Source organism: Plecotus auritus (genome assembly GCF_963455305.1).
Source record: "Plecotus auritus genome assembly, chromosome: 13".
NCBI lineage: Eukaryota > Metazoa > Chordata > Mammalia > Chiroptera > Vespertilionidae > Plecotus > Plecotus auritus.
The window spans coordinates 25,063,109-25,089,112 of record NC_137779.1 but is presented as its reverse complement, the minus strand read 5'-3'; the positions used below and the strand labels follow the sequence as shown (position 1 = coordinate 25,089,112).

The following is a 26,004-nucleotide window of genomic DNA, read 5'->3' as shown; positions in this document are numbered from 1 at the left end:
AGCAGGTCCAGACTGTTGTAGGTTCTGGATGGGAATGACCAGAAACTGCCCAGGCCCAGGCCTCCACTGGGCGGGCTCCAGGCTGCTGACAGCCAGTCATCTTAATGCCGAGCTTTAAAAATGTTCAGTTTATTACACTTTAGGGAGCGGGAAGAAATACAGGGTCATCTGGGGCTGATTTTCTGTTATGGATGACCTGGCGTAAGAATAACTCACTGCACATTATGTCCATATTGAGGCTGTCGGATGGACGTTTTTATGAAGTCGGGTGGCGAGTTATGCGGGGCTGACATCAGATGCGGCGGCGGTGGGAACCTGCCTACCACAGCCTGGAAAGCCCTCCCGGGGAGGAGGGCTGGGTGCGTCAGAGGGCAGAGCGCACGAGGACAGCTGGCTCACAGGCGGCTCCTCGGGGAGGGAGGCTGGGTCTGTCCTCCGGCCCTGGCAGCCAGGGCAGTAACGGGCATCCCAGGTGGCAGCTGCCACCACCAACGCTTTCCCATGGGCTCATCGATGCTGAGTCTGTGATGTCAGCGCGGCGACTCGGTCTCTGAGCTCTGGTTTCCCCCACTCACAACGTGGGGGAAAGAACAGCTCACACTCGTTGAGCAGGATGCTGAGGACCGTTGTGTTAGCTGCGCACACGCCTAGGGCGCACCTAGGGAACGCCACGCACGCAGGTTCCTCTGTGCCAGGCCCCGCTCTGAACACTTTTCATGCAGTAACTCGCTTCACCGCCACAACAACATGCTGAGGTGGGGTCAGGAACCATCCCTGCTGGGACAGCGAAGAAACTGAGGGACAGGGAGGTCAAGTGACTTAATGAAGGTCACACGAGAACCAAGCGGCAGAGCTGGCACATGAACCCGGCGGTCCAGCCACCACGCTCCCCTCTGAGCACTACATGTATGCCCACCATATGTGCTCTGCAGGGGAAAGCCGGGGTCGTGACCACACGGCGGCTGCTCCCCTTGTTTTGATAGCAGCAGCATCTTCCCTGCAAAAAGTGGATCTGTTGGGGCTGACCCTCTCTTCTCAAGCCCCGAGCAGATGCATCTGACTTAGCCTCGGCCCATCAGAGCGCCACCTCCTGTTGGCCACACTGGATGGTTGCAGGATAACAGTATGGCTGGGACTGTGGGAACAAGGTCAGCTCTTTCTGATACAACAAGTCAGCCGAGAGTCTGGGGCCCTCTTCCCACCATGGAGAGACTGCCTAAGAATACCAGGTGACATCGAGATTGCTGAGGCAGGAGACACATCGTTGATGACATGATTGGAGCACCTAGATCAAGCCAAGCCTGAAGGCAGCCTTGGCCTCAGAACTTTTCAAATATTTTGGCCACTAACTTCCCTTTTTCCTGCTTGAGCCAATGTGAGCTGGGCTGCTGTCACCTGGAACCCAGATACAGGGTGACGGAGCAAGTCAGAGGAGGCATACATACACGGTGACAGCCACACAGCAAACACTCAAACCTGCTGGCGATAGTGTTTGTTGATGCTGTTCTGCTAAAAGTCGGGTCCAAGTATCTCTACCCAAAACCCCCTGAGAGAATAACACTCATTTATTGTTTACCTATGCTGTGTATGGATTCTCCCCACAATGGGGGGTACCTATCCTTCCTTGCCCAATGTTGAATGGGGGACGTGGAGGGAACCAGATTTCTTCAGCACGGACTGCCTCAGGCGCTGTGTGGGCCACTTGATGTTCATTATCACTATTGCCCACAACAGCCCTGCAAGGGAGGCATCAGCCCTCATCACGTTACAGAAGAGGAAGCTGCGGCCTGAGCAGGGGAAGGGACTTGCTCAAGGTCAGAGCCAAGGAAATGAGACTCCAAATTATTTCTGGGCCACCATGCAGATCCCTCTGCACACAGGTCTTTCTCTATTGCCGAGTTCATCTCGGGCTCGCTCTCCCCAGCACCCACGTCCTTCCATTCAGCGGGAGGGCAATTGAGATTCCCATCACATACACATCAACTGCACGCCGATGAATAGCACCGCTCCCCTATGTGAGGCCATCTGCCGGCGCTAACTACCTGGGTACAATGTTTGCTCTGAACTTATTAAGCTAGAGATGGGTCGGCCAGACATATGGAAGGAGGTGGGGAGAGGAGAAGCTTGATATTTCAGCAGAGTGGTTAGAACCGGGATTTCTGGGTCTGGCTGAACAACTCGGGGGATTTAAAAGGACTGCCGCGCAAATGCCACCGGGAAGTGTTCTCAGAAACGGCGTCTGGCGGGCTCATCTCAACATACTCCAGGCCTTGACTTCCCATCAGGGCGCGGGTAAGAATTAACCTTCAGCAGCACGGCTTTTCCCGAAAAGGCCCTGCCAACGTCTCAGACTAAAGACAGCCCCAAGAGCCAACACATTTATTCGATGCAAACATATTACAAATGTCAGGCCGGGTCCGCCAAGGGTCTGTCCGGCTCAGAGGTGGGATGACAGTGGCTCCGAAGGGAAATTTCCTAGACCATATGGTGGCTTCTCTGTGTGCCCTTGGTCTCCGGCGCTTTGGGGATATGCTGGACGTTCCGTAATCTTCCCTCCGTCGTGCTAGAGGGCCAGCGTTTATTGATGCATCAAAACACTTTCTGAGTACTTATTGTTTCTACCTTCTTCAGCGTAATCATAACCCTCATTAGTAGTGGAATGATCACTAACTACTCTATTAATGCTTACCACGTATATGTTCACTTGCAGCATGCAATGACTGGGGAATACATATTTTCATGCCCATTTTATAGACGAGGAAACTGAAGACCAGAGAGGCGAGTTAACGTGCCATGGTCACACAGCTGGCAAATGGGGAGCGGGGCCAGGACCTGAACTGATATCCCTCTTAAACCCACGGCTGCTTCCTAGAGGCCCTGCGGCGTGTGCTCCCCCGCTTCCGGGTAAAGCAGGTCCCTCCCCTTGTTTTAAGTCTTCCTCTGAGGGCCTCAGGGTCCGTCTGATTTTGTATTCCAGGACCTAAGGGCTGCTCAGGCCCTGCATGACTGAACAGACTTCAAAAATTTCCTTCCAGATTTCTGCTCTGGTGACGATGGATTTGGGGTTCACTGATGCTCTCCAGAGAAAGAAAAGCCCCAAACTTACAAAAGCAGGATAAAATGAAAAAGGCCGTCCTTGCCCCCATCCCATTTATACCCCCCTTTTATTATATTCCAGCACCCCATTGTTCCCCTAAATAGCACAGGATCTGAGCGCCTCCATGTCCGTTTGTCCACTAGATGGCGGGCTCCTGGGGGCCACCTGGATCTTGCTCACCTTTCCGCCAACCAGGTAAGGACTCCACAGGCGTGCACTGGGGGAGGCGAGGCCAAGAAGTCACCTTGTTGCATCACTAACCCGCCCGGTCAGCGGGCTGCCTGCGCCTGCAGCCTGAGCTCCCACTGCCCCGAGCTGCCCACTTGAACCCTGTACACGCTCTAAGGGAGCTATCCGCTCGCTGCCTGGCCGCTCCCTGGCTGCTTCCCAGTGTAGGTCTCTGGTGTTTAGACAGCGGCTCCATAGGAAGGACAAGGGCTATGTATGCAGGACCCACCTCCATAGGAGGTGATGACCCAGGCAGGGAGAGTGACCACAGTTGCTCAGAAAACCCTGGGTCCCCAAGTGAACCCCCTTCTCCAAAGCTGGAAGGAGCTCACTTTGGGATAAGTGAGGGAAGCCCCATCAAGTCCAGGCCAGGTGCTGATCAGGGCAGAGGGCATTCTAATGAGATTCCCCTTTAATAATGAAGTCCTTCACACACACACACTCACATACACACACACACACACACACACACACACCACACACACTCACACACACACTCACACATACACTCACATACACACACTCACATACACATCACACACACACACAGCCACATATACTCATACACATACACACATCACACACACAGTCACACACACACACATCACACACACAGTCACACTCTCACACACACTCACACACACAGTCACACACACTCACACACACAGTCACACACACTCTCACACACACTCACTCACACACACACACTCATATACACACACACACACTCTCACACTCACACTCACACTCACACTCACACCTGGAAAGAACCAGGATAGTTCGAGCTCCCACACTCTACAGAAGAAAGCCCTGAAGCCCCCGCCTGAGGCTGGCTGCACCCTGGAGGGCTGGACTGAGAAGCCTGGACTGACTCCCGAGTAAAGCGGCCCCACCGCCTTGCCCCACACTCACTCAACCAGAACACTCGGCCACGCCTATCCTACCCGCATTCAACTCTCCCACTCTGCAGGCAGGGGTGTACCTGGCTGCAGGCAGCTGGAGGAACCCTTTGTCAGTATCTACTGCAGTTCAGGGAACATAGGAACGCTGACACAGAGATACTGCACTTCTCGGACTGTATGCACGTCCTCAGCAGCCCCATTCATAATAACCAAAATCTAGAGGCAACTTACACGTCCATCAATAGCAAAATGGATAAACAGTGGCCCAAGTCTCATGAAACAGCAAGGAGACTAAGCTGCGACGGCATCTAATAACATCAAGGAACTCTCCCACGCACAAATGGGACAAATAAGCAAGACCCGGGGCCAGGACGTACTGAGGGCGCCGGTTCAGCCCAGATGCGGCCTGAGCAGATGCTCAGGAGGAGGCTCTTAGACGGGCATCTGGCCCACTGCCCTCACCCTGACCCTTATCTTCCCGGTCACTGAGGGCCGCGGACACTGGCCCTAGGATGACCGGCCCAGCCCTGTTTGCCTGGGATGTTTCTGGTCATAAAACTGAAACCCCTGTGTCCTGGAACACCCTCAGACCCGCCCGCACAAATCCAAAAGGCTCTGAAGTGAAAAAGGTGGGGGCTTGAGCTCCAGTTCGCCCAAACAGGGGGAACAGTCTCCAACAGAGCCGGCCTGAGCTCTCCACACGTGGCCGCGCCATAAAATACAAAGGAAGACTCAGAAGCTACGGCACCCTGAAACTGCATCCCCAGGTCAGGTCCTGAACGGGGAGGAAATGCTGCAGAGAGCATGGATGGGGCAGTGGGCAGAATCTGAACAGTCAGCAGTTAACATCAGGAGTCGGCAACCTTTTTGTTCAAGGGCCAGACAGTAAAACTTTGAGGCTTTGCAGACAAAGAAAGCATCAACAAAAACACAGCCAGGGGGCTGGATTTGGCCTGTGCGGCAACACAGTTAGAAGACCCTGGTTTAGAAATCTGTATTTGATCTATTTTATCAATGTTAAATTTCTGATTCTGATTAAAATAAAGGGGCACTGTGCCTGTAACTTGTTTCCAAATAATTCAGGAAGTGTACTTCGGAGAGAGAAGGATACCGCAAAGGAGGCAAAATCCTAAAAACAGATGCATCTAGGTGAAGGATACGTAGGAATCCTTTGACTATTGCAACTTCTCGTCAGTTTGAAATTCAAAATAAATTACGTTTTTTTAATCCCAGTTCCCCCCATATTCTGTGACTTGGGGTAAGTTTCCCACACGCCACGCTTCCTCCTGCATAATAAAATGGGCCGGATCCCAGCTGCTTCCTACGGGGAGTCACAGCCCATCTTATTGGACCCGACTCATCCAGCCATTGAGCACTTGCTGTATGCGGACACACTCCTGCACTCGGGCCCCAAATGGAAAGGCCCCTATGCATGGAATCTACTGCCTTCCAGTGGGTTCGGGGGATAACATGAGGCCAAGACATCCAAGAGCTCGCCTGGGCTGGCTGCCTGCCACCAGGATCATTGTCGTTAGGATGGTACATGACCCAGGCGAATGGCTGCGCTGCGCGGGGGAGGGGGGGGGGCGGGCTCTCCGCAGCTCAACAATCACAGGTCCTGCGGGGCCTATGATGAGACCAGCCTTTTCCTCCTCCATGCACCACAGCACTGGAAGTGTCAATATTTGTGGGGTGAGCGGCCCGCGATAACCGTGTTTTAACCAATTACAATTTGGTCTTTATCTCCTCCTCTGACGGGGTTATGTTAATATTGAATCAATTCACTCCACCTAATCTTTAAAAAAAAAAAAAAAAAGTGTGGTGGGGGGGGCATCAAATAAAACACCGACTACCTGTCCCCCAGCCCCGGCCGGGAGGAGGGCTCTGCAGGCTCCTCACACAGAGGCCAGCATCGGGGCCATCTCTGCAGAGCTCACTCATTATTTCCAATGTCTCACGGAAGCAGGGGTGACGCCTGCTGACAGATGTCTCCATTAAAGGCACTAGGATGAGTCAGGGTTATCAGTCTTCCGTGCATGAATGGGGGGAGGGCCCTCAGACTGGTGCCTCAGCACCCCTGGGAGCTCCCCAGCCGACTGGGCCCACCTGCCGGAACACTGGAGCTGAGCTGGAACCCCCCTGGGAGGGCCTGTGGGACCCCTGGGGGCTTCCTGAGGGGCCACGAGAGCCCAGCGGCAGCGGCGGGCCCACAGGCAGTGCATCGGCGGTTCTGGGTAGTGGTGATTCCATCCCGGCTACTGAAGTCCGACTCCGTGGGTTCGAATCCCCTTTGTGATTTTGGGCAAATCTTCTCCTATGTTTACTCATTCCAGACCCTGCCGTGAAGGCTTTGGATGGTAAAAGAGGGAAACAGACAAGTCAAGGGGGTCATTTTGATAGAATGGTATGTACTATCCTGGGGGTAAACCCAGGAGGTCACGAGAGGGGAGGTGGGGCCCTCACGCAGCCTCTGGAAGTCAGAGGTGGCCCCCGGGGACGATGCCCAGACCCAAGTTCAGAGGCTAAAGGTCCATGAGGCGAAGAGGTTTCACAGGGAAGAAGCAAGAGCACAGGTGAGGGCAGAGCTTGGGCAAAGGTGGGGAGGTGGGAACAGGTGTGGGGGCCCCCCAAGCTGTTCTCGGCGCTGGCCAGGGGTCCCGGGAGGGTAGCTGTGCATCCTTAAAGGCTTGTATCCACCCGCAGGGCTGTGTTCTGGGGCCACTGGTGGATCTTCAACACAAAGAGCCAAGACTGTATTTACACTTTAAAACTCTGTCTCCAAAGACCAGGTGTCGGAAAGATGGCACAGACAGGACCGGAGGCCAGCAGAGTCCGAGACACACAGGTGGTGCGTGGTAAGTGGGGAGAAGGAGGAATGGACTCAAGGGCTTATTTAGGGGGTCCAGCGACTCAGACTTGGCGACAGCTTTGTTCTCCGCAGGAAGGGGTGAACACAGCCCCCGGCCCGAATTAATTAAACAACGGGAGAGCTCGGTGCAAACTCCTTTCTATTTCACGAAAATCAAATAACACATTTCCCAGGGGGAGGAAACAAAGGTCAGAGGCAGGAATCGATTTTTTTCTTTTTTAAAGCAACCACTGCCCTGGAGCAGACAGCACCGTTCCCCACGCAGCCAGGTGCCACATCTGCTCCTCGCAGATGCTACTTATGCACGGCGATTATCTCAATTACATGTCTTGGTTGTTGGAACGGCTCCTGTCTCCAGATTAGTTTGTTTCCAGTGGAAACATGTCATGGGAATTAATTAGTAATTGGCTCCTGAAGAACAGGTGTCATTAGATAACCCGGCACACGGACCCGTCTACCTGTTTCACGAGGTCTTGTAAAAGCGTGGGCCCAGACACCAACGCGGGACAGGGAGCCAGTGGGGAGCACCGTACGTTAAGACAGTTTTCAACTGAGAGAACTGTTTCAAATCCGTGGTCCGGGGTCCTTTCTATCAGCATAAGAAGTCAAGAACATCACCCCATTTTTAAAAAAATATGTTTTTGTTGACTTCAGAGAGGAAGGGAGAGGGAGAAAGAGCTAGAAACATCAAGGATGAGAGAGAATCATTGATCGGCTGCCTCCCACATGCCCTCTACTGGGGATTGAGCCTGCAACCTGGGCATGTGCCCTTGACCAGAATCGAACCCACGATCCTTCAGTCCCCAGGTCCACGCTCTATCCACTGAGTCAAACTGACTAGGGCAGTGGTCCGCAAACTCATTAGTGAACAGAGCGGCAAACCGCGGCTCGCGAGCAGCGGTTTGCCGACCACTGGACTAGGGCACCCCCTTTTTAGGAGGCTCTGAAAGGCAGAGTGACTTGCCCCAAATAATGCAGTGAGTTAGGTAGCGGCGGCAGGATTCAAACCCAAAGAGGCGTGTTTTCTCTGCCTCCCTCCAGGAGGCCTCCGTGTTTTATCACCAGGGTCTTAAACCTCAGTTATTAACTGAGACAGAGCCAGGCTCCCAGTGGGGGGAAACTGGGCAGAAAGAGCCAAATAATTTTCTCAGGATTCTAGATGGGGCCTGGGCATCCTGGCTCTATGGGCAGAATGAAGATGCTCTGTCTCCGGGACCTTCCATGCCTCTAGCTCAGTGGTCGGCAAACTCATTAGCCAACAGAGCCAAATATCAATAGTACAGCGATTGAAATTTCTTTTGAGAGCCAAATTTTTTAAACTTAAACTTCTTCTAATGCCACTTCTTCAAAACAGACTCGCCCAGGTCGTGGTATTTTGTGGAAGAGCCACACTCAAGGGGCCAAAGGGCCGCATGTGGCTCGCGAGCTGCAGTTTGCAGACCACTGCTGTAGCTGAACCTGGCTCACCGCTGGTGCTGCAGCTAGACCGGGAACCCTGCCATTTTCCAAGCACTCTGACCATGCCCTTCTCTGCTCAGCAGCTCGCTATGGCTCCCTGTCACCCTGGGGATCGAGCCCAAACTCCTTAGCCAGGCTCACTAACGCACTCATGAGCAGGCTCCAGCCTCAGTTACCCACAGTGCCCTCTCTGCTCTCACCCCTGGGAACCTCGTGCACAATACTTGCCGTGTCTACATGCCCCACCCCTTCGTGCTCTGTTGCTTCCTAGCACGGCCGTGAGCATCTTACTAACCAGCAATTCATTTCCCTCTTTAAAGAGACAGCTGAAGCCACCAGCTCCTCTCCCACAGCTAAAGTGAGGACGCCTCTTTAGCTAAGCCCGACGTGCCACCGGAATGCTGCTCATCTCCCCGCTCGACGGCAGTCTGCTTCCTGGGTCGAGGGCAGGACCTTGCGGTCTCCTCCTCGCCCTGCAGTCTGGCCTCGAATTCATCCCGGAGTGGAGGCTGAATCAATATTTGCTGAATGCCTGCAGTTATCTGTAAGTGCATTCAAACACTCCCTCATCCTCACGCCGTTCCTGAGGTTAACCACAGCCGCGGTTAGCGAGCTGTAAAGGCTGCAGCGTGTGCTCAAGTTGCCGAAGCCCGCACTGGCGTGGCCCCATTAGCCTCGACAGGTCCCTGGGACGCCAAGCAATGTCACCCCACTTTAGGAAAAGGCTCGAGGTGGTCCCGTCACTTGTTGAAGGTCACAAAATTAACAAGTGCCGGGTCCATTTCTCCGAACTCAAATTTCATTTTACAATCGGTTGAACGCTAGTATAAACTCACCGTCCGTTTTCTCATCGGCAAAACAGATGTGTTGCTGCCGAACAAGAAGGGTTTATTTTTTATTTATTTATATATTTTTAAATTTAATAAATCTTTATTGTTCAGATTATTACAGTTGTTCCTCTTTTTTCCCCCAGAGCTCCCCTCCACCCGGTTCCCACCCCACCCTCTGCCCTTACCTGCCCCCACTGTCCTCATCCATAGGTGTATGATTTTTGTCCAGTCTCTTCCCGCACCCCCCACACCCCTTTCCCCCCCGAGAATTGTCAGTCCACTCCCTTTCTATGCCCCTGATTCTATTATATTCACCAGTTTATTCTGTTCATTAGATTTTTTTTATTCACTTGATTTTTAGATTCACTTGTTGATAGATATGTATTTATTGTTCATAATTTTTATCTTTACCTTTCTTCTTCTTCCTCTTCTTAAAGAATACCTTTCAGCATTTCATATAATACTGGTTTGGTGGTGATGAACTCCTTTAGCTTTTTCTTATCTGTGAAGCTCTTTATCTGCCCTTCAATTCTGAATGATAGCTTTGCTGGGTAGAGTAATCTTGGTTGTAGGTTCTTGCTGTTCATCACTTTGAATATTCTTGCCATTCCCATCTGGCCTGCATAGTTTCTGTTGAGAAATCAGCTGACAGTTGTATGGGTGCTCCCTTGTAGGTAACTAATTGTTTTTCTCTTGCTGCTTTTAATATTTTTTGTCTTTTGCTCTTGGCATTTTAATTATGATGTGTCTTGGTGTGGTCCTCTTTGGATTCCTTTTGTTTGGGGTTCTCTGCGCTTCTTGGTTTTGTAAGTCTATTTCTTTCACCCGGTGGGGGAAGTTTTCTGTCATTATTTCCTTCAAATAGGTTTTCAGTATCTTGCTCTCTCTCTTCTTCTGGCACCCCTATAATTCTGACGTTAGTACGCTTGAAGTTGTCCCAGAGGCTCCTTACACTATCTTCATATTTTTGGATTCTTTTTTCTTTTTGCTTTTCCGGTTGAGTGTTTTTTGCTTCTTTGTATTTCAAATCTTTGACTTGATTCTTGCGATCCTCTAGTCTGCTATTAGGTCTCTGTATAATATTTTTTACTTCAGTCAGTGTATGCTTAATTTCTAGTTGGTCCTTTTTCATATCCTCGAGGGTCTCACTAAATTTATCGGCCTTTTCTAGAAAATTCTTGAAAAACCTTATAACCATGGTTTTGAACTCTATATCCAGTCGTTTGTTTTCCTCCATTTCTTTCATTTGTGATCTGTTTCTTTGTCTCTGCATTTTGGCTGCTTCCCTGAGTTGACAGAGTGGCTTTGTGTGCTAGGTGTCCTGTAGGGCCCAGTGGCTCAGCCTCCCCAGTTACCTGAGGTGGACACTCTTGGTGCACCCCTTTGTGGGCTGTGTGCACAGTCTTGTTGTAGTTAAGCCTTGATTGTTGTTGGTATCACTGGGAGGAATTGACCTCCAGGCCAATTGGCTGTGAGGATCAGCTGTGTCTATGCTGGGAGAACTTCTGAGCTGGAGACACCCTTATGAGACAAGACTTGCAAAAGCCTCTGTGCTCAGCTTGGATGGGGTGGAGTCTCAGGGCAGAGCAGACAGCGTTGGTTCCCCGTCAGCCCTGCCCTAATAGGCCCCTGTGTCTCAGTGTCCTGTGGTAATCGCTGCAAGCACCTCTGAGAGAAAGCCACCCTCGAGTTCCACCCTCTGCCAGACAGTCCAGTTTCTCCCCGAATGAGTCTGGGTCCCCATAGTCTCGCCTGAAATGAGTTCAGTGCAGTCGGGAGCTTTTGTCTTCCTCCCACTTGAGAAAGCCAGCCGCGTACTCAGTTGTCTGCCCTCTCCGTGTGCACGCCTTGGTACCTCTGCCTTCCGCAGTTCGGTACCTCTGCCTTCCACAGTTCCTCTGAGTCTCAGTGTGCTTTTCACTTTCCTGACAGTCCAGTTTCACCCCGTATAAGTCTGGGTTCCCAGAGTCTCGCCCAGAACTGGAGTTCAGCACAGTCGGGAGCTTTTGTCTCCCTCCTGCTTGAGAAAGCCAGCCGTGCACTCAGTTGCCAGTCCTCTCCGCATGCACGTCTCAGTACCTCCCTCCTGCAGCTCCTCTGAGTCTCAGTGTGCTTTTCTCTTTCCTTCTAGTTGTAGAATTTCCACTCAGCTAGCCTTCCTGTGGTTCTGGATGATGTCCGTTTTGTCTTTTAATTGTAGTTTTGAAATTGTTGTGTGAGGCAGCAGTTTAGGTGTTTACCTATGCCGCCATCTTGGTTTCTCCCAAGAAGGGTTTTTTTTGAGGGATAAATGAGCCCCATGGCTTCCAAATCCTGGGTCTAAGACCAGCATCAGAATCTCCTAATGTGATTGTTTAAAAATGTAAATCCAGGGTCCCAACCCAGATTAAAATATGTGTGTGTGTGTGTGTGTGTGTGTGTGTGTGTGTATGCACTATATGTATGTATATATATATATATATATATATATATATATATATATGGACTATATATATATGGATGGGATCCAGAAATTGGTGATTTGTAACTAACATGTAAGTTATCTGATGTGCAGCCAAGTCTGGGGACCCCGAGACACCTGGAAAATCTGGAACACAGTAGGTGCTTCACAAACATTATTATGCAAACTGAGTTGCATGGGTCCAAAACCGTTGCAGCTTTCAGACACATACTGCTGTGTGCTCTTGGGGAAATTACTCAACCTCTCACAGCCTGGTTCCTTGTTAGTAAAATGGGTCAAATTAGAACTATCCACCTCCTGGGGCTATGGTAAGGATTATGCATAACCCACTGACTGCTGTGACCCAGACCATCTGCAAGTCCCCTCAACTTCAAACCAACCCAAGTCTGTTCCTCCTGGCCACCTCCATCAGCACTTAACCCAGGTGACAGTTTCCTCCGGCCTAGACGGGTGTGCGAGCTTCCTAGAGGCGCCGCCTTACCCCCTCCTCGGTCCTTCCTCCACAGAGAGTTATCCTCTGAAACGTGTATCGGATGGTCTGTCACGCTCTGCTCAAAATCTCCCAAAGGCTTCTCACCACCCTTGGAATAAAACCCAAACCTTCCAGGCCCTGCACGTTGTGGGATGGGTCCCTGCTGCCTTTCCCTTCTCCCCGCGTGGTTTAGCTTACCACCCAAGTTAAACCAGACCCCTTGCCATGCCCTATTCCAGAACCCCACTTCCTTCCTTTATTACCTGAATTAAGGTGTGGGTCTTTCTATTTGTATCATTGCTTGCTTGTCTTCTTTCCCATCAGATGTGAGTTTTACGAGGGAGGGTTCCATACCTGTCTTATTCACCATTATGTACCTAGATCTACCACCTCGTCTGACACACAGTAGGCCCTGGAGAATGGATGAATGAAATGGTTCAGCACCACACCTAGCAATTAAGATGCAGCCAGCGGCAAACTCAGCATCCTCTCCCTTCCCCCTCCTGTCTGCCCTTCCTGCCTCTGTCCCTGGAGCCTTCAGGTAAAGGACAAATACCGTTCATCGGCGAGGAGACACAGCAATGCCCAATGTCATCATGGCTTTATTTGATTAGCTCCGACTCTGGCATCCGGGACACGTGCGCTGGGAGACAAAGCAACTGTACCCTGACCTCTGGTCCACGCGATGCCATCTTTATAACAATTTCCATGACAACAGCAACAGGAAGCCAAGGCTGTGGATTCCCTTTGATAGGAGCCGGATGCAGAGATGGGGAGGAAGGACTTTCAGAAGAATGGAGCTCTTTGATTCAGCTCAAGGCGCCTTCATTAAATACCACTAGTTTGCAAAAACACACATTTTTACCCAGCAGAGGGAGATTTCTCATGAATACTAAAAAAAAAAAAAAAAAAAAAAAAAAGGAAACAAAACCACCCTGGTTCCTTTCAAGAACTCTCACCTGTGGGGAGGGGAAGGCTGGCACGGTGTGGCGTCGGGGATATCTGGAGGGAGACAGGCAGAATACATGGCCCCGCTAAGGGGGCTGGCACGAGCCCTGGATGCCTGGCCCCTGTCTGAGAGCATGGACATCTCTGCCCACCAAGAGGCTCAGCATCTACCACCCACCTGGTTGGCCACTTGTCTTGGTTTTCCTGGGGCTGAGGGCTTGCCCAGGTCACGAACTAAAACCAGGAATGCCTGGACAAGCCCTGGAAGAGGGTGCGCTGATGAAGGAAACTGCTAAGAATCATAGAATCGTCAAGAGAGGAGGGCCTTGCCGAAACCGGTTTGGCTCAGTGGATAGAGCGTCGGCCTGCGGACTGAAGGGTCCCGGGTTCGATTCCGGTCAAGGGCATGTACCTTGGTTGCGGGCACATCCCCAGTAGGGCGTGTGCAGGAGGCAGCTGATCGATGTTTCTTTCTCATCGATGTTTCTAGCTCTCTATCCCTCTCCCTTCCTCTCTGTAAAATATCAATAAAATATATTTTTTAAAAAAAAAGAGAGAGGAGGGCCTTTATTCGTGTGTCTTCTGGTTTAACAGTACTGCACATCTGGGGTGTGCTTTCCAAACCCCATAAACCTGGTGTGATGATGAGAAAAACATCAGACAAACCCAGCTTGGAGGACAGTCTACAGGACACCTGGCCACGACTCCTCAAATCTATCAAGGTCACGGAAAACAAGTGAAGACTGAAAAACGGTTCCCGAGGAGACGAGGTTGGCATGACAACTAGATGCCATGTAGTGCCCTGGGTTGGGTCATAGAGAGGACAAGGACATGGGATCTGACCCACTGACACCTCTCAACGCCTGCCACCTGGACCTCACTGTCTGCACCTGGCACCGACCACACCAGCTCACATCCTGAGCTCCTCCACGCCAGCCTGGCCTCACCTCCGATTGGCCCTCAGACCCGCTGCTCTAGGCCTCCTCTAAGGCAGCCAGGGATGGTGGGGCCTGAAGACCTGGGTTCAAACCCTGGCTTTGCCACTTTATGACTATGTGACTGAGGACTCAGTGCGACAGCCTGTGTAGGTGGCAGCGGCGATCAGCATCATCTCGCAACCACTGCCTGTGGCATTCCAATACGCAGTCAAACGGCTATTACTTGTTATTGTTGTTGGTTGTAATAGGCTTCGCATTATTAGTACTATTGCTATCAGTTTCATACCCAGTCCCGATAGTCAATGCGGGGATGCACCCACGTGTATACAAACACACAGTCCCACCTGCGTACAAACACAGGCCTGCACGAAGGCATGCCTGTGCCGCACTCAGGCATTCTGCCCCAGGACCCTGATCCGCCCAAGCACTCAAGATGCACCCTATTTCAGCCCTGAGGAAGGGAACGAGACGCCTCAGTCATTGACAAACCCCTTCCTCACGTGCCACCTCCATGGGACCCATCAGCCCTGGGAATGTCTGGGAACGTCCCCCACCTTAGGTCAGCACCATGGCCACACACACACCTGGAGGGAGCGCCACTCCCCCAGTGGCTGCGACACTTTCCCAGTGAGGGACCCACCTGGCTGTGCACTTTCTCCAGCTCCTCCTTGCTGACCGATGCCTTGCCGTCCTCCATGGTCCCCAGGAGGACCTGCACATCGGACAGCAGCGCATGAGTCCTCCTGAGGTCCCTCCGCAGGCGCTTCTCCACGTCAAAGTCCCGATGGCCGATCTGGAAGCCAAGGGAAGGCACTCATGAGCTGAGATGGCAAAGCCGTGGCCAGGGTCCAAGCTCTCTGGAACCAGGCTCCCTGGGTTCGAATCCTGCTCTTGCCACTCACTGCAAGACCTTGAACAAGACATTTTTTCCTCTCTGAGCCTCAGTTTCCTCATCTGCAGAATGGGAATGGTATCACACACACAGGGCTGCTGTGAAAATTACATATGTGCTTCGCCTCATGCCTGGCTCATAGTAACAGCACAGATATGAGCTATTATACTGTTCCCACGGCCTGTAAAGACCCAAAGTCACTCTGTCTCATTTTTTGGCCCCAGTCATCAACGTGGCCTCTCTTCACCTTGCAAAAGAGCCCACAGGTCAGGGGAGGCCTCTGCTGGCAGAAGTCAGGACAGCAGTCACCCCAGAGGGGCAGGCACTGGAGAGGGCAGGAGGGGAGTTTCCGGGGGATTATCAGTGTTATTGATCTGGGTGCTGGCTTCATGAATTTATGGAAATTAGTTGAGCTGCATGGATGGGACATGGTGTACTTCTCTGCATGCATGTTACACGTCAGTAAATAGTATTAACATAGCTGCGCAGCTTTCAAAGCTCTAAACCAGCCTTTCTGTCCCCTGAGCTGGTCCCCTTTGCCCAGGGGTCCTCAAACTACGGCCCGCGGGCCACATGCGGCCCGCCAAGGACATTTATCCCGCCCGCCGGGTGCTGCTGCCTGTCCTGCTTAAGAGCCGACTCGTCCCGGGCCCACAGTGCGCATAGGAATTTGTTCATAGTTTTTTTTTTTTAAACTATAGTCCGGCCCTCCAACGGTCTGAGGGACAGTGAACTGGCCCCCTGTTTAAAAAGTTTGAGGACCCCTGCAGGCTTTGCCAGTTAAGGACAGGCTGACAAGGCCACTTTCCACAGAGGGACCTTACCCAGAAGCGAGCGTATTCCTTCCTCAGAACCCTGAAGCCACACCCTGACCTTGGCACCAGGGGGTGACAACTGCCCGCAGACAACAACACTACAGACAGACAAACCAAGGGAGACAGATGATGCGGGGCTCAACAAGAAACCCCCCCAGACCACGGTCTCCCCTGAAAACACAGCACCGACTGGGCACTGAGTTCGCATCTCTGCAAGAAACAGCAGCGCCCTTCTCTTCAGGGGACCAGCGGGAAGGACACGGCACCCTCCATCCGATGAGGGTATCACAGAAAATGGGGCCCTGTGGGACTCAGCCTCTCCACATCCGGGTCCCTGGGTCTCTGTGCCAAGCACAGGCATTTCCTGCAATGCTCACAATGGCCCGGGTGCTCTAGAACGAAGGTGGGATTGAGGAGGTGGCCCAGGCTTTAAACCCTGGCTCGCCACGTGCTAGCAGCAGGAACTGTGGCTGCGTTAGGTCACCGCTCTGACCTGCGTGTCCTCGTCTGTAAAAGAGGAGGTTAAAAAACACCCCTACCCTCGGTGTTGAGGTAAGACAGAAATCAGACGTGATGACGGATCGGAAAGCACTGTGCGTGCTGCCGAGGGCTTTGCAAAAAGAAGGGGTTATGGGTGTTGTCTGGTGGCCGGGAAAGCACTCCTCCAGACTCTGCGTTACTCCTTTTCTACCACCAGCTTCGAACGCTTTGAAAAGTGAGTCGGTTCTTTGTTCTCAGATGTATTGCTTTACATTATAAATGCTGGAGATTATATATCGATATAGGGTGTCCCCCCAAAATATACACACACACACTTTGAATAATTATAAAGGCAGTGGCTATTAAAATACATTTCATGTTCAAAATTGAGCTATCAGCTGTTAAAGCGTGTATACATGTTTTGGGACACCCTGTATAATATGATATACATAATATATATTATACATGTATCTTCATATCCTCACCTGCTGAGCTGAGCTGAGGCCTAGGCATTTTGCCAGGCCTATGTCACATGTCATTACATTGAACTCCTGTGACAATCTCTTAACAATAGACATCATTATGATGATTGGCTTTATAAGGGTGATAATAGCTTTCAGATATGGAGGGATGAGTGTCAGACACTGTCCTAAACACTGTATGGATGTCAGCACATGTCGTCGTCAAAGTGAGTCTCTGAGCTGTGCAGTAGCATCATCCCCATTTCACAGATGAAGAAACTAAAGCTTATGGAGGGGAAGCAGTTTGCCCAAGATTGCACAGCTAGCAGTAAGTGGCAGAGTTAGGGTATGAACCCAACTTTGCTGACTGCAAAGAGGTCCTTTTCATAAACGATACGATGAGAGAGGTATGATTCGCTCTTCCCACTGGAGAAGATGAGTCATGGAGGCCCAGAGGAGCATGGTCCCACCAGGCTGGGCTGGGATCGGGAAGAGCCTCAGATGAATGGGACAGCTCGGTGAGGTGCAGGGCGGGCCCTGCAGGTGGAAGGCACTGCGAGCGCACAGCCTTGTACATCCTGTTCTGGGTGATTAGCATGAGGGTATGAAACGGAGTTACAGCTGACAAGACTGACATGACGGGCAGGTGATCTGCCCAAGGCCATGCCCTAGCTGTGCAGGGCTCTGAACCCAGGCAGCCGGCATCCGAATGCAGGCGTCTAACCACTGTACCACAGTGCCTACTGGAACCCAGATCCCAATGTATTCACTTGAGCCCAGGCCCTATACCATGACTGCATCTAAGCAGTGTGCCAGGCACCTGTCTTATTTTTGTGTCTGTTCTTGTTCAGCACACATCCTAAAGTGCCTTTAATTCTCCCGTGGAGCAGGCTGGCATCAGGAACACCCCCGGATGCTGGCACTGACCGTGCAGTAGGGATGGCTCAGATTCTACCCTCTTCTCTGCCAGAACGACCCTGAAAACGCCGCCACCATCTCCTTTCCAGAGGGATCATTGGAAACGAAATTCACAGCAAAATCTCAGACCAAGGCTTCCTCCCCTCCATAATGAATGGCTACAGGAAGGGAGGGCGGAGGGAAGGACTCATTAGGTTAATGGGAAATGAATGTCACTCTGCAAGTCCACATTTTATAGCACAAAGATTCAAATTTAGATAAAACTGGTGAATAATTAACCAATAAATCTAAATAATGTTTAGTGTTGTTATGGGAAGCTGTGGTCAAGCCTCAATTGTTTCGTCATTAATAATAAAGGCAGCCTGCTGGGGGCAGCTGTTAAATGTCTGTGGTCAAAGAACTCTCTGAGCCCGGGAACAATAGGATCTGGAATGGCTGTTAGGCATAACCAAGCCCCTTTACAGATGGGAAGATTGAGGTTTGGCCAGAGAAGGTGAGTTGCTGAAGGTTGAACAGCAAATTAATGGCAGAAGTGGGCTGACTTATAATAATATGAAAAATGATGGGCCACTAAGGGATGATTCTAGTTAACTGGATCTTAATCATTTTTAAGCAACATGATGTTCTATTTTAAAAAATACGGGCTTTCAAATAATAGACACGTCATTTCAAATCCACACAGGCCACTGACAAGCTTTGTGATCCTGGGCAATTTGCTTTACTTTTGAGCTTCACTTCTTTCATTTATATGTAGAAACTAATAATACCTACCCCACAGAATTGTTGTGAAAATTAAATAAAGTATGCTAGGGAAAATTATAATTAAGTGCTTATCTTAAAATGTATGGTGACTACCACAAAAACAGAAATATGATTTGTAGCTTCAGCACCGGCAGTGAGCAAAAGTGATCACAGAATGACTACACCATCAATCTATCCAAAAGCAGGAAAACAGTCAAGCAAAAAGAAAAAAAAAGGGGGGGGGGGACAATGAACCAACAAATACTAAACACAAAAGAAGAGAACAGAAATAAATTCAGATATATCAGTCATTGTAAGAAATATAAGTAAATTACATTGTCCTATGAAAAGTTAGAGACTAAAAATTGAATTAATCCCAGTCAGGGCACATGCCTGGGTGCATGTGGGAGGCAACCAATCAATGTTTTTCTCTCTCTCCTTTTCCCTTCCTCTCTCTCTAAAAAAAAAATATTTAAAAAAAATCAATGAAAACATTTAAAATAAAAAACACTTTTTATTAAGTGAAGGGCATCATAAAGTGCAATGATTTCTCATAGAGTTGGAGATAATTGCAACATATGTAAACAAAAATGGACTAACATTTGTATAAGGATCATGAAGGACCAATAGAAAAAAAGAAGCCAAAAGACTGAATAGGCAAGACCATAACAAACGTAAAGAGCACACAACCTCACTAGCGATGGGGCGAGGGGACCAGCAGTACAATTAACACTCAGGGACGGGCAAACATTTTAAAAATATCTGGCAGTGCCACGTGTCAGTGGAGATGTGGGGAAGCAAACATTTAAAAAATCCTGCGACAGTGTAAACTGTCACAGTCACGTTGGGGAACCATTTGGGCGACATCTAATAATTCCAAAATGAGACCGTCCTAGGAGCCAGCAATTCCTCTTCCAGCTACACACCCTGGCGACACCTGTCCCTGTGTGCGGTGAGACATATATAAGAATACGTATTGCAAGTGTGTGTCTTAGAGTGGCAACGACTGACTATTCACCAACAGAAGAAGGGAATTTTAAAGTAATATACTGTGCAGCAGTTAAAATGACAGCATTAGAGCTACATGATTATCATAGCCTAATCTGGAACCATAGTATGCGGAGGGGGACAGAGTAGAGACCCGTATGTGCTGCATGTGGTCAAAGTGGAAACACACATGCAGAGGAATTCACGCCCCAACCTCAGGACAACGGTTTCCTCTGGGAGAGAGGGAACGAGGAGGGCGAGAAGGCAGGGAGGTCAGGAATGGAAACCCAGGGGCCACCAACTGTTTGGGGAATGTTTTTTTTTTCTCTGAGCCTGGCTGCCTCTAGCAAGAGTCTTGGTCTTATGGGAAGCCAGCTGTGAGCACAGGGGACCCATTAAAGCAAGAGCTGTGCACACTCTCACTCCAGCAGCTGAAGGCAAGATGACCTGTCTGTCACTCTGGCTGCACCCACCCTCTTTGTTCTCCTGGGTTCTTCCAAGAACCCTGCTGAGTGTGGACCCCGGAAGGCCCTTTATGAGGAGCCAGTGAATATGGGCAGGGTCAGAATTGGTGGAGAAGAGGGCACTTGGTGGAAGCAGGTGGAGGCCCTAAGACCCCTCCAGCTGGCCTCCCCATTATATGTCTCACCCCCTATTATAGGGCCCGAGGCAGTGAGCGTGTTCTCCCAAACGTCTGCTGGTGGCTCCCCCTCACCTGGTCACAGAGGGTCCCGATCAAGCCTTCCAGATCCTGCTTCTCATGGAGGACCATCTGCTTCTCCTCGTATTCTTGCTCCAGCTGCATTTCCAGCTGGCGGAGCTGTGGGCACAAAGGACAGATCCATGCACAGGAGAAATGAGCTCCCTCGGGACAAATCCCGCAAGGCAGGGACCCTCCCCAGGCGGAGGGGATGACGTGGAGTCCAAGGCCCTTCACCCAGTTCCATAAAGGCTGCCCTGGTGGTTAGGAGCAGGTGTCTCTGTTGGAGAACTCAGGAGCCTAAAAGCTTGGGAGCCCAACAACTATGGTGAGAGCTGGGCAGTTACGGGGAGCCCCTACCATTCATTGTGAAGCCCTGTCCCCCAGGTCCCTACCCATTCCCTACCAGATGTTTCCTACCTGTGCCATGCCCTAGCTTGAATAACTCTTAAGTCTTGGCCCGCTGATTTTTTCAGGCTCTGCATGACACTACATCCAACATACTACCATGCATCAGCCTCCCTTATTAAACATATAAATATACTATGATGCAGTAAAAAGAGTAGTTGGACTTGAGATTATCTGTTTAATATCTGATTACTAATTGTCCCTCCACAATTCACCTGTTGAAACCCTCCCCGCAAATGCAATGGTATTTGGAGGTGGGGCTTTGCGTGGTAATTAGGTTGGAATGACATCATCAGGGTGGAGCCCCCCACGATGGGATAAGTGCCCTTATAAGAGGGGATACACCAGAGAACTTGCTTCTTCTCTCTCTCTCCACTTAAAATGAGGAGGTGGCTGTCTACAAGCCAGGAAGAGAGCCCGCACCAGACACCTTGGTCTTGGATTTCCCAGCCTCAGAACTGTGAGAAGTAAATGCCTAATGATATTCTGGTATAGCAGCCTGAACTGATTAAGACATTTGGCTACAAGGGATTCATTGAATTTACAGTTGGCGCTGATTTCTCAGCAACCACCCCGCAAGACCAGGCGCTCCACACTAGAGTGAATATACCACCAGCTCTGCTCACCCTCTTCCACTCCAGCCTCTCTCATCTACGTTATCTCACCCCTTCACGCTCCTTCTGTAACCTTGTGCCTTCAGTGACCCTATTTCACAGATGGACAAACTGAGTCAGAAAGAGGCTCCAAAGTGCATACTCTTCAGTCAGTTTTTGCTAAGAGCAGTTAATTATCGGTCTCCTGGCCCCCGCTCCACTGCCACTCCAGATGGCCATTAGCATTCCCGCCCAGGTTGCTAGCAATTGATTTCCTGCCAGGGCGAGAGAGAGAGAGACTGAGCAGAGCAGTCACTAGATGTGAAGGCAGTGTCAGTGCCTGTCATAGGAGAAAAACACCTTTCCCTGACTTCAAGCTCTCCCTTTATAAACCTGTCCACCGCAAGACCTCAGGAAGGTCTGGGTCACACCTCCAGCTCACTGGGGCCCTGGCTCAGGGCACCCCTCATGCTTTGAGGCGCTCTTGAAATGCACCAGATACGGTGCAACCTTCACTGGAGGGCACATGGACAGGGACTGAGGGCTTCTGCCTCCTGACCCATGAAAGGGGAAAAATCATGATTGATGGTCACTTAGGTAGAAAGCAAGTTCATTTCGAAACTTTATTTTAAGAGAGACATAAGGCATTCTGCTCACATTTGTTTTCAGAATGAAGACAGGAATGGCTACAAGAAATTCTGAAAAAGATACAAAATAATAAAAACTATATATCGAGCAAGGCAAAGTTTTCTGGAGTGTGTTCTGTAGAATATTTCCACGTGCTATTCCCAGGGGGCATCCACGCTAGAATAAGTATGGAAACCATTGAGTTGACAGGGTCAGTGCAGGACTTATCAGAGCCTTTGTTAAGTCATTGTGCAGGAAGTGCTAAGCAGTGGTTCTCAACCTTTCTAATGCCGCGACCCTTTAATATAGTTCCTCATGCTGTGGTGACCCCCAACCATAAAATTATTTTCTGTGTTTTCCGAACGTCTTAGGCTCTACAGCAGCGGTTCTCAACCTGTGGGTCACGACCCACAGGTTGAGAACCGCTAGCAGGGTCACCTAAGACCATCGGAAAACACAGATATTTACATTATGATTCATAACAGTAGCAAAATTAGTTATGAAGTAGCAACGAAAATAATTTTATGGTTGGGGGTCACCACAACATGAGGAACTGTATTAAAGGGTCATGGCATTAGAAAGGTTGAGAACCACTGTGCTAAGGGATGAGGCATTGCCCAAGGTTGACATCTATCAAGTGCTTCCAAAATGGCCCTTCACAGTTCAAATAGTTACAAAATAAACAACAAAGAATATCTTGTGTCTTGGTGAAGAGTCTGGGCTTCGGAGTCAGATAGAACTAAGTTCACATCCTAGCTCGGCTACTTCCCAGCTGGGGAACCTTGGGCATGTCACTTCACCTGTAGAAACAGCATTCGTGTGAGGATTCAGTAAGTCCACAGACATTAAGAACCCAGCCTGGTGCATGGCGCCCAATGGGCGTTCAAAGAATGCCATTCATTTCTCCCAAATATGTACTAGTAACAATGGAGCATAAGCAGAAACTGGCCCTTTGAAAATAACTTCCAGCACTTTACAGTTTACAAGACACTTCCCCTTCTTTTATCTCATCCTCATAATAGATAGTGAAGGTAGACGATGTTCTACCATTCCTCCCATTTCATAGAGGAGAAAACAGAGTCTTGGGGAGTTATAAGATATACTCAAGGGCACATAGATATAGCTGAGCCCAAGTCATTGACTTTTTTCTTTCCAGTCCTAAAGAGTTCTAGGGGGGACATGCTGGGCCCCTCTGGATGAGCCATGGGAACCTGCAGAGCAGGATGAAGAGCAGATGCATCAGGGCCCACCACTGGGGGTGGAGAATGGGCCCAGTTCTTAACACTCCCTGGAGGGATGGCAGGGTGTCGAGGCAGCCCGATCTGTCTCTCGTGGAAGACCTGCCAGTCACCAAGGCCCCCTCATGCCCTGCCCAGAAGGATGCTTGGCAGTGGGCTCTGCAGGGTGCCAAGTTCCTAACCCGCCCTCTCTTGATGGATTAATCACACCCACGAGCAAGCCAGCCACCAAGCTGTTCCCTGGCCCCCCCCCCCCCGGAGGCCCAGCCACCTAGAAACCCAGTGTTGCTCTTCCAGCTCTAATGAACGGGGATTACGTTCCAAAACTCTGCAATGTTTCCACATGTGCGAGCTCCTTGAGTCTTCACTCTCACCCTGCACAGTAGCCATTAGCATCCCTATTGTCAGACGAGAGAAGTGAGGCTGTTAGTAAGGCTATGCGGTTTCTCCAAAGCCCTACATTTGGTTTTTGATGGAGCTGGGATTTGACTCAACCCCTGGAGTCCAGAGGGCTCTGCATGCAGATACTGCTTAGGGAGCTCCTAAAGGGAATCGACTTCGGGGAATGCTACTCAGCGCCTCCTCGGAGATGCATAAGGCACACAAGGCTCCGACAGACCCAAGAGGCCCCGGAGTGGTGACACCTACTCAGGGAGGCGCACCCCGAAGTTCGAGGCAATTCCACCTTCAGGATCCACCTTATATTCCTATCCATCAGCACATGTATAAGGATATTCATCTCAGTATCGGGGATAACAACAGAAAATCAGAAGCACCCTAAGTGTCCAACCACAGGGGCCCTGCTGATAAGTCAGAGCGCGTGCCCACAGTGAGCTGCTTGGCAGCCTCCTAACATATAGGTCAGATCTGTATTTACTACACGGAAGGGGGCCCAGGACAAACTGCCCAGGGAATAGCAGGCTCCAAAACCACCTCCCCCATCGGGGAAAATGCTCTCCACTGTATCTAATGGGAGGGGGAGGGGGAGGGGGAGGGCGAGAGGGAGGGGGAGCGGGAGAGACATGAAAGAACATATAAAGCTAGTAATAATGTTGGCTTTCAGGTGGTAGATTTCAAGGGTTTATTGCTTTCTCCCGCACTGTTGGAAATGTCTGCAGAGAGCTGGGGTAAAATGGGAGAAACTATGTCAGCTGCAAGGGAAGTAGTCAGGCGCTCTTCCTGAAACACCTAAGTCCTTACCCAGGGCATCCATCAGTCACATGGCACTCTGGGCTCTTGGCAGAAATCTTGGGGTGATTATGCTGGACAGTTTCAGAGGCTTCTGGAAGTTTCTGGGTCATATTTAAGATAGGTACTTTCGCCCAGCACCCTTGAAAGCATCCAGGGAGCTAAGGTCTCAGGTGACTGCCCTAGGAGTCCGTCCCCAGGCCCTGCAACCCCTTCGCTCTAAGGAAGAGGGCGCTAGGCCTGGGCCTGCCCTGCCCCAAGGGCACAACTGTAGCCGCTGCTTAGCTGCTTACGTACCCGCTTCTGGCAGGACTGGCGGACATCCTCCAACTCCTCCTCCTGGTCCTCCCGGTCCTTCTGGTGCATCTGCTTCATCCGCTCTATCTCTAGTTCCAGCCGCTGGCGGAGCTGGGGGGCAGCAAGGACAGTACATGAGGGTGACCCTCACCCACTCCCCTGGCTCTCCATGCCATCCTTAGCATTCCAGTTGCAGTTTTCATTTTTGACGTGCATGGACCAGAGTCAAGTTATCCCCCAGGCACCAAGGAAAGTAAAATAATAGTCGATAAGTAGCCCAAATGCTGCCTCTATCCCTTCCTGTGGTCATAACAGACATCACCAATCAATCATATTCTCTTCTGCTGAGTTTAGATGGAGCTTCAGAATCCTTCTCAACACTGCTAAGATGAAACGTTGCCATCATCCTCGGGGCAGCCATCAGTGCTGGCTTTTTGGATGGGAGGACAGGTGAGTGAGCGGACAATACGATGAAAAGTTATTTAGGAGGAGCTGAACACCTGGAGAGATCATTGGCCCCAGATGTTACCTCAGGTGATTTGTCTCTGATCGGTTCCCCTTCTCTGTGGAAAACAACCATCTTTGAATGCTATTATGTAAAGCACTTAGCTCAGTGCCTGTGCCTGGCACACACATATTGCTCTCTTCCCCTGTTATTTTGAAAGCGGAAAGGACTTCCTGGCAGCCTGACATAGCAGGCGCTGTGTTCCCGTGGAGAGTCATCTCATAAACGAGGCCCTCCAAGCCTTGCTCGGCGGGGCAAAGAGCTGCGCATGACACTGAAACCACGGTGTATAAAAGGCTCTGAAATGGACGGCAGAGGCCATGGGTCCCAGTTCCAGTTCAAGGGTTCCTCTTCTTGATCTGGACAATTGAGGGCCCAACCCATGCTCTTGCCTCTCAGATGCTGTGGCACATTGGGATGAACTAACACGTTTTTTAAACTCAAACTTCAGAGCTTCCCCCTAGATCTATTGAATTGGAATGTCCAGGGTAGAGGGCCCAAGAACCTATACTTTTCAGTTGTCCCTTCTCCTGGCTCCTTAATGCGATTGGTCCATGAAGAAGCACCTGGAACTCAGTATGTGGATTACATTGTAGACACTCTTTCTGATCATGTAGCACACTGTCGCAGCACTGGGCATCAGACCAAGCGTTCGGAAGGTTACAATACCGTCCCTAACGGGGGAATCACGCTGAGGAAAAACCATCTTGGTCTTTGGAAAAGTGCTGATGATATTCTCTGCGGGGTAGGGCTGGGGCGAAGAGGAAAAAGGATAGTGCCCGTCGGAGTCCCTGCTATAGCTCTTGGCATAAAGGATGCTCACTTTAAATGTCAACTTCCTTCCTCGCCTTCTTTAAAATGACAGAGGTTATGGGAAGATCATCCAAAATGAGGAGCTGAAGCAAGTAAATAAAATATTTCCTTTTCACTTTTCTTTCTAGCCTCTTGGAC

At 50.5% G+C, this 26,004-nt stretch overlaps 1 protein-coding gene across 1 annotated transcript in view; it reads right to left on the bottom strand.

The window, feature by feature from the left end:
• The window catches only part of MYO18B (myosin XVIIIB), a gene marked incomplete at its 5' end in the record, with an annotated part of 185,465 nt that overhangs the window by 58,220 nt on the left and 101,241 nt on the right, over positions 1 to 26,004 (bottom strand). Inside the window, 3 exons of the mRNA XM_080649891.1 lie at positions 14,844 to 14,996; positions 20,213 to 20,317; positions 24,549 to 24,659. Of these exons, the coding sequence (XP_080506017.1) occupies positions 14,844 to 14,996; positions 20,213 to 20,317; positions 24,549 to 24,659 (369 nt within the window). The remainder of the gene's footprint in view (positions 1 to 14,843; positions 14,997 to 20,212; positions 20,318 to 24,548; positions 24,660 to 26,004) is intronic.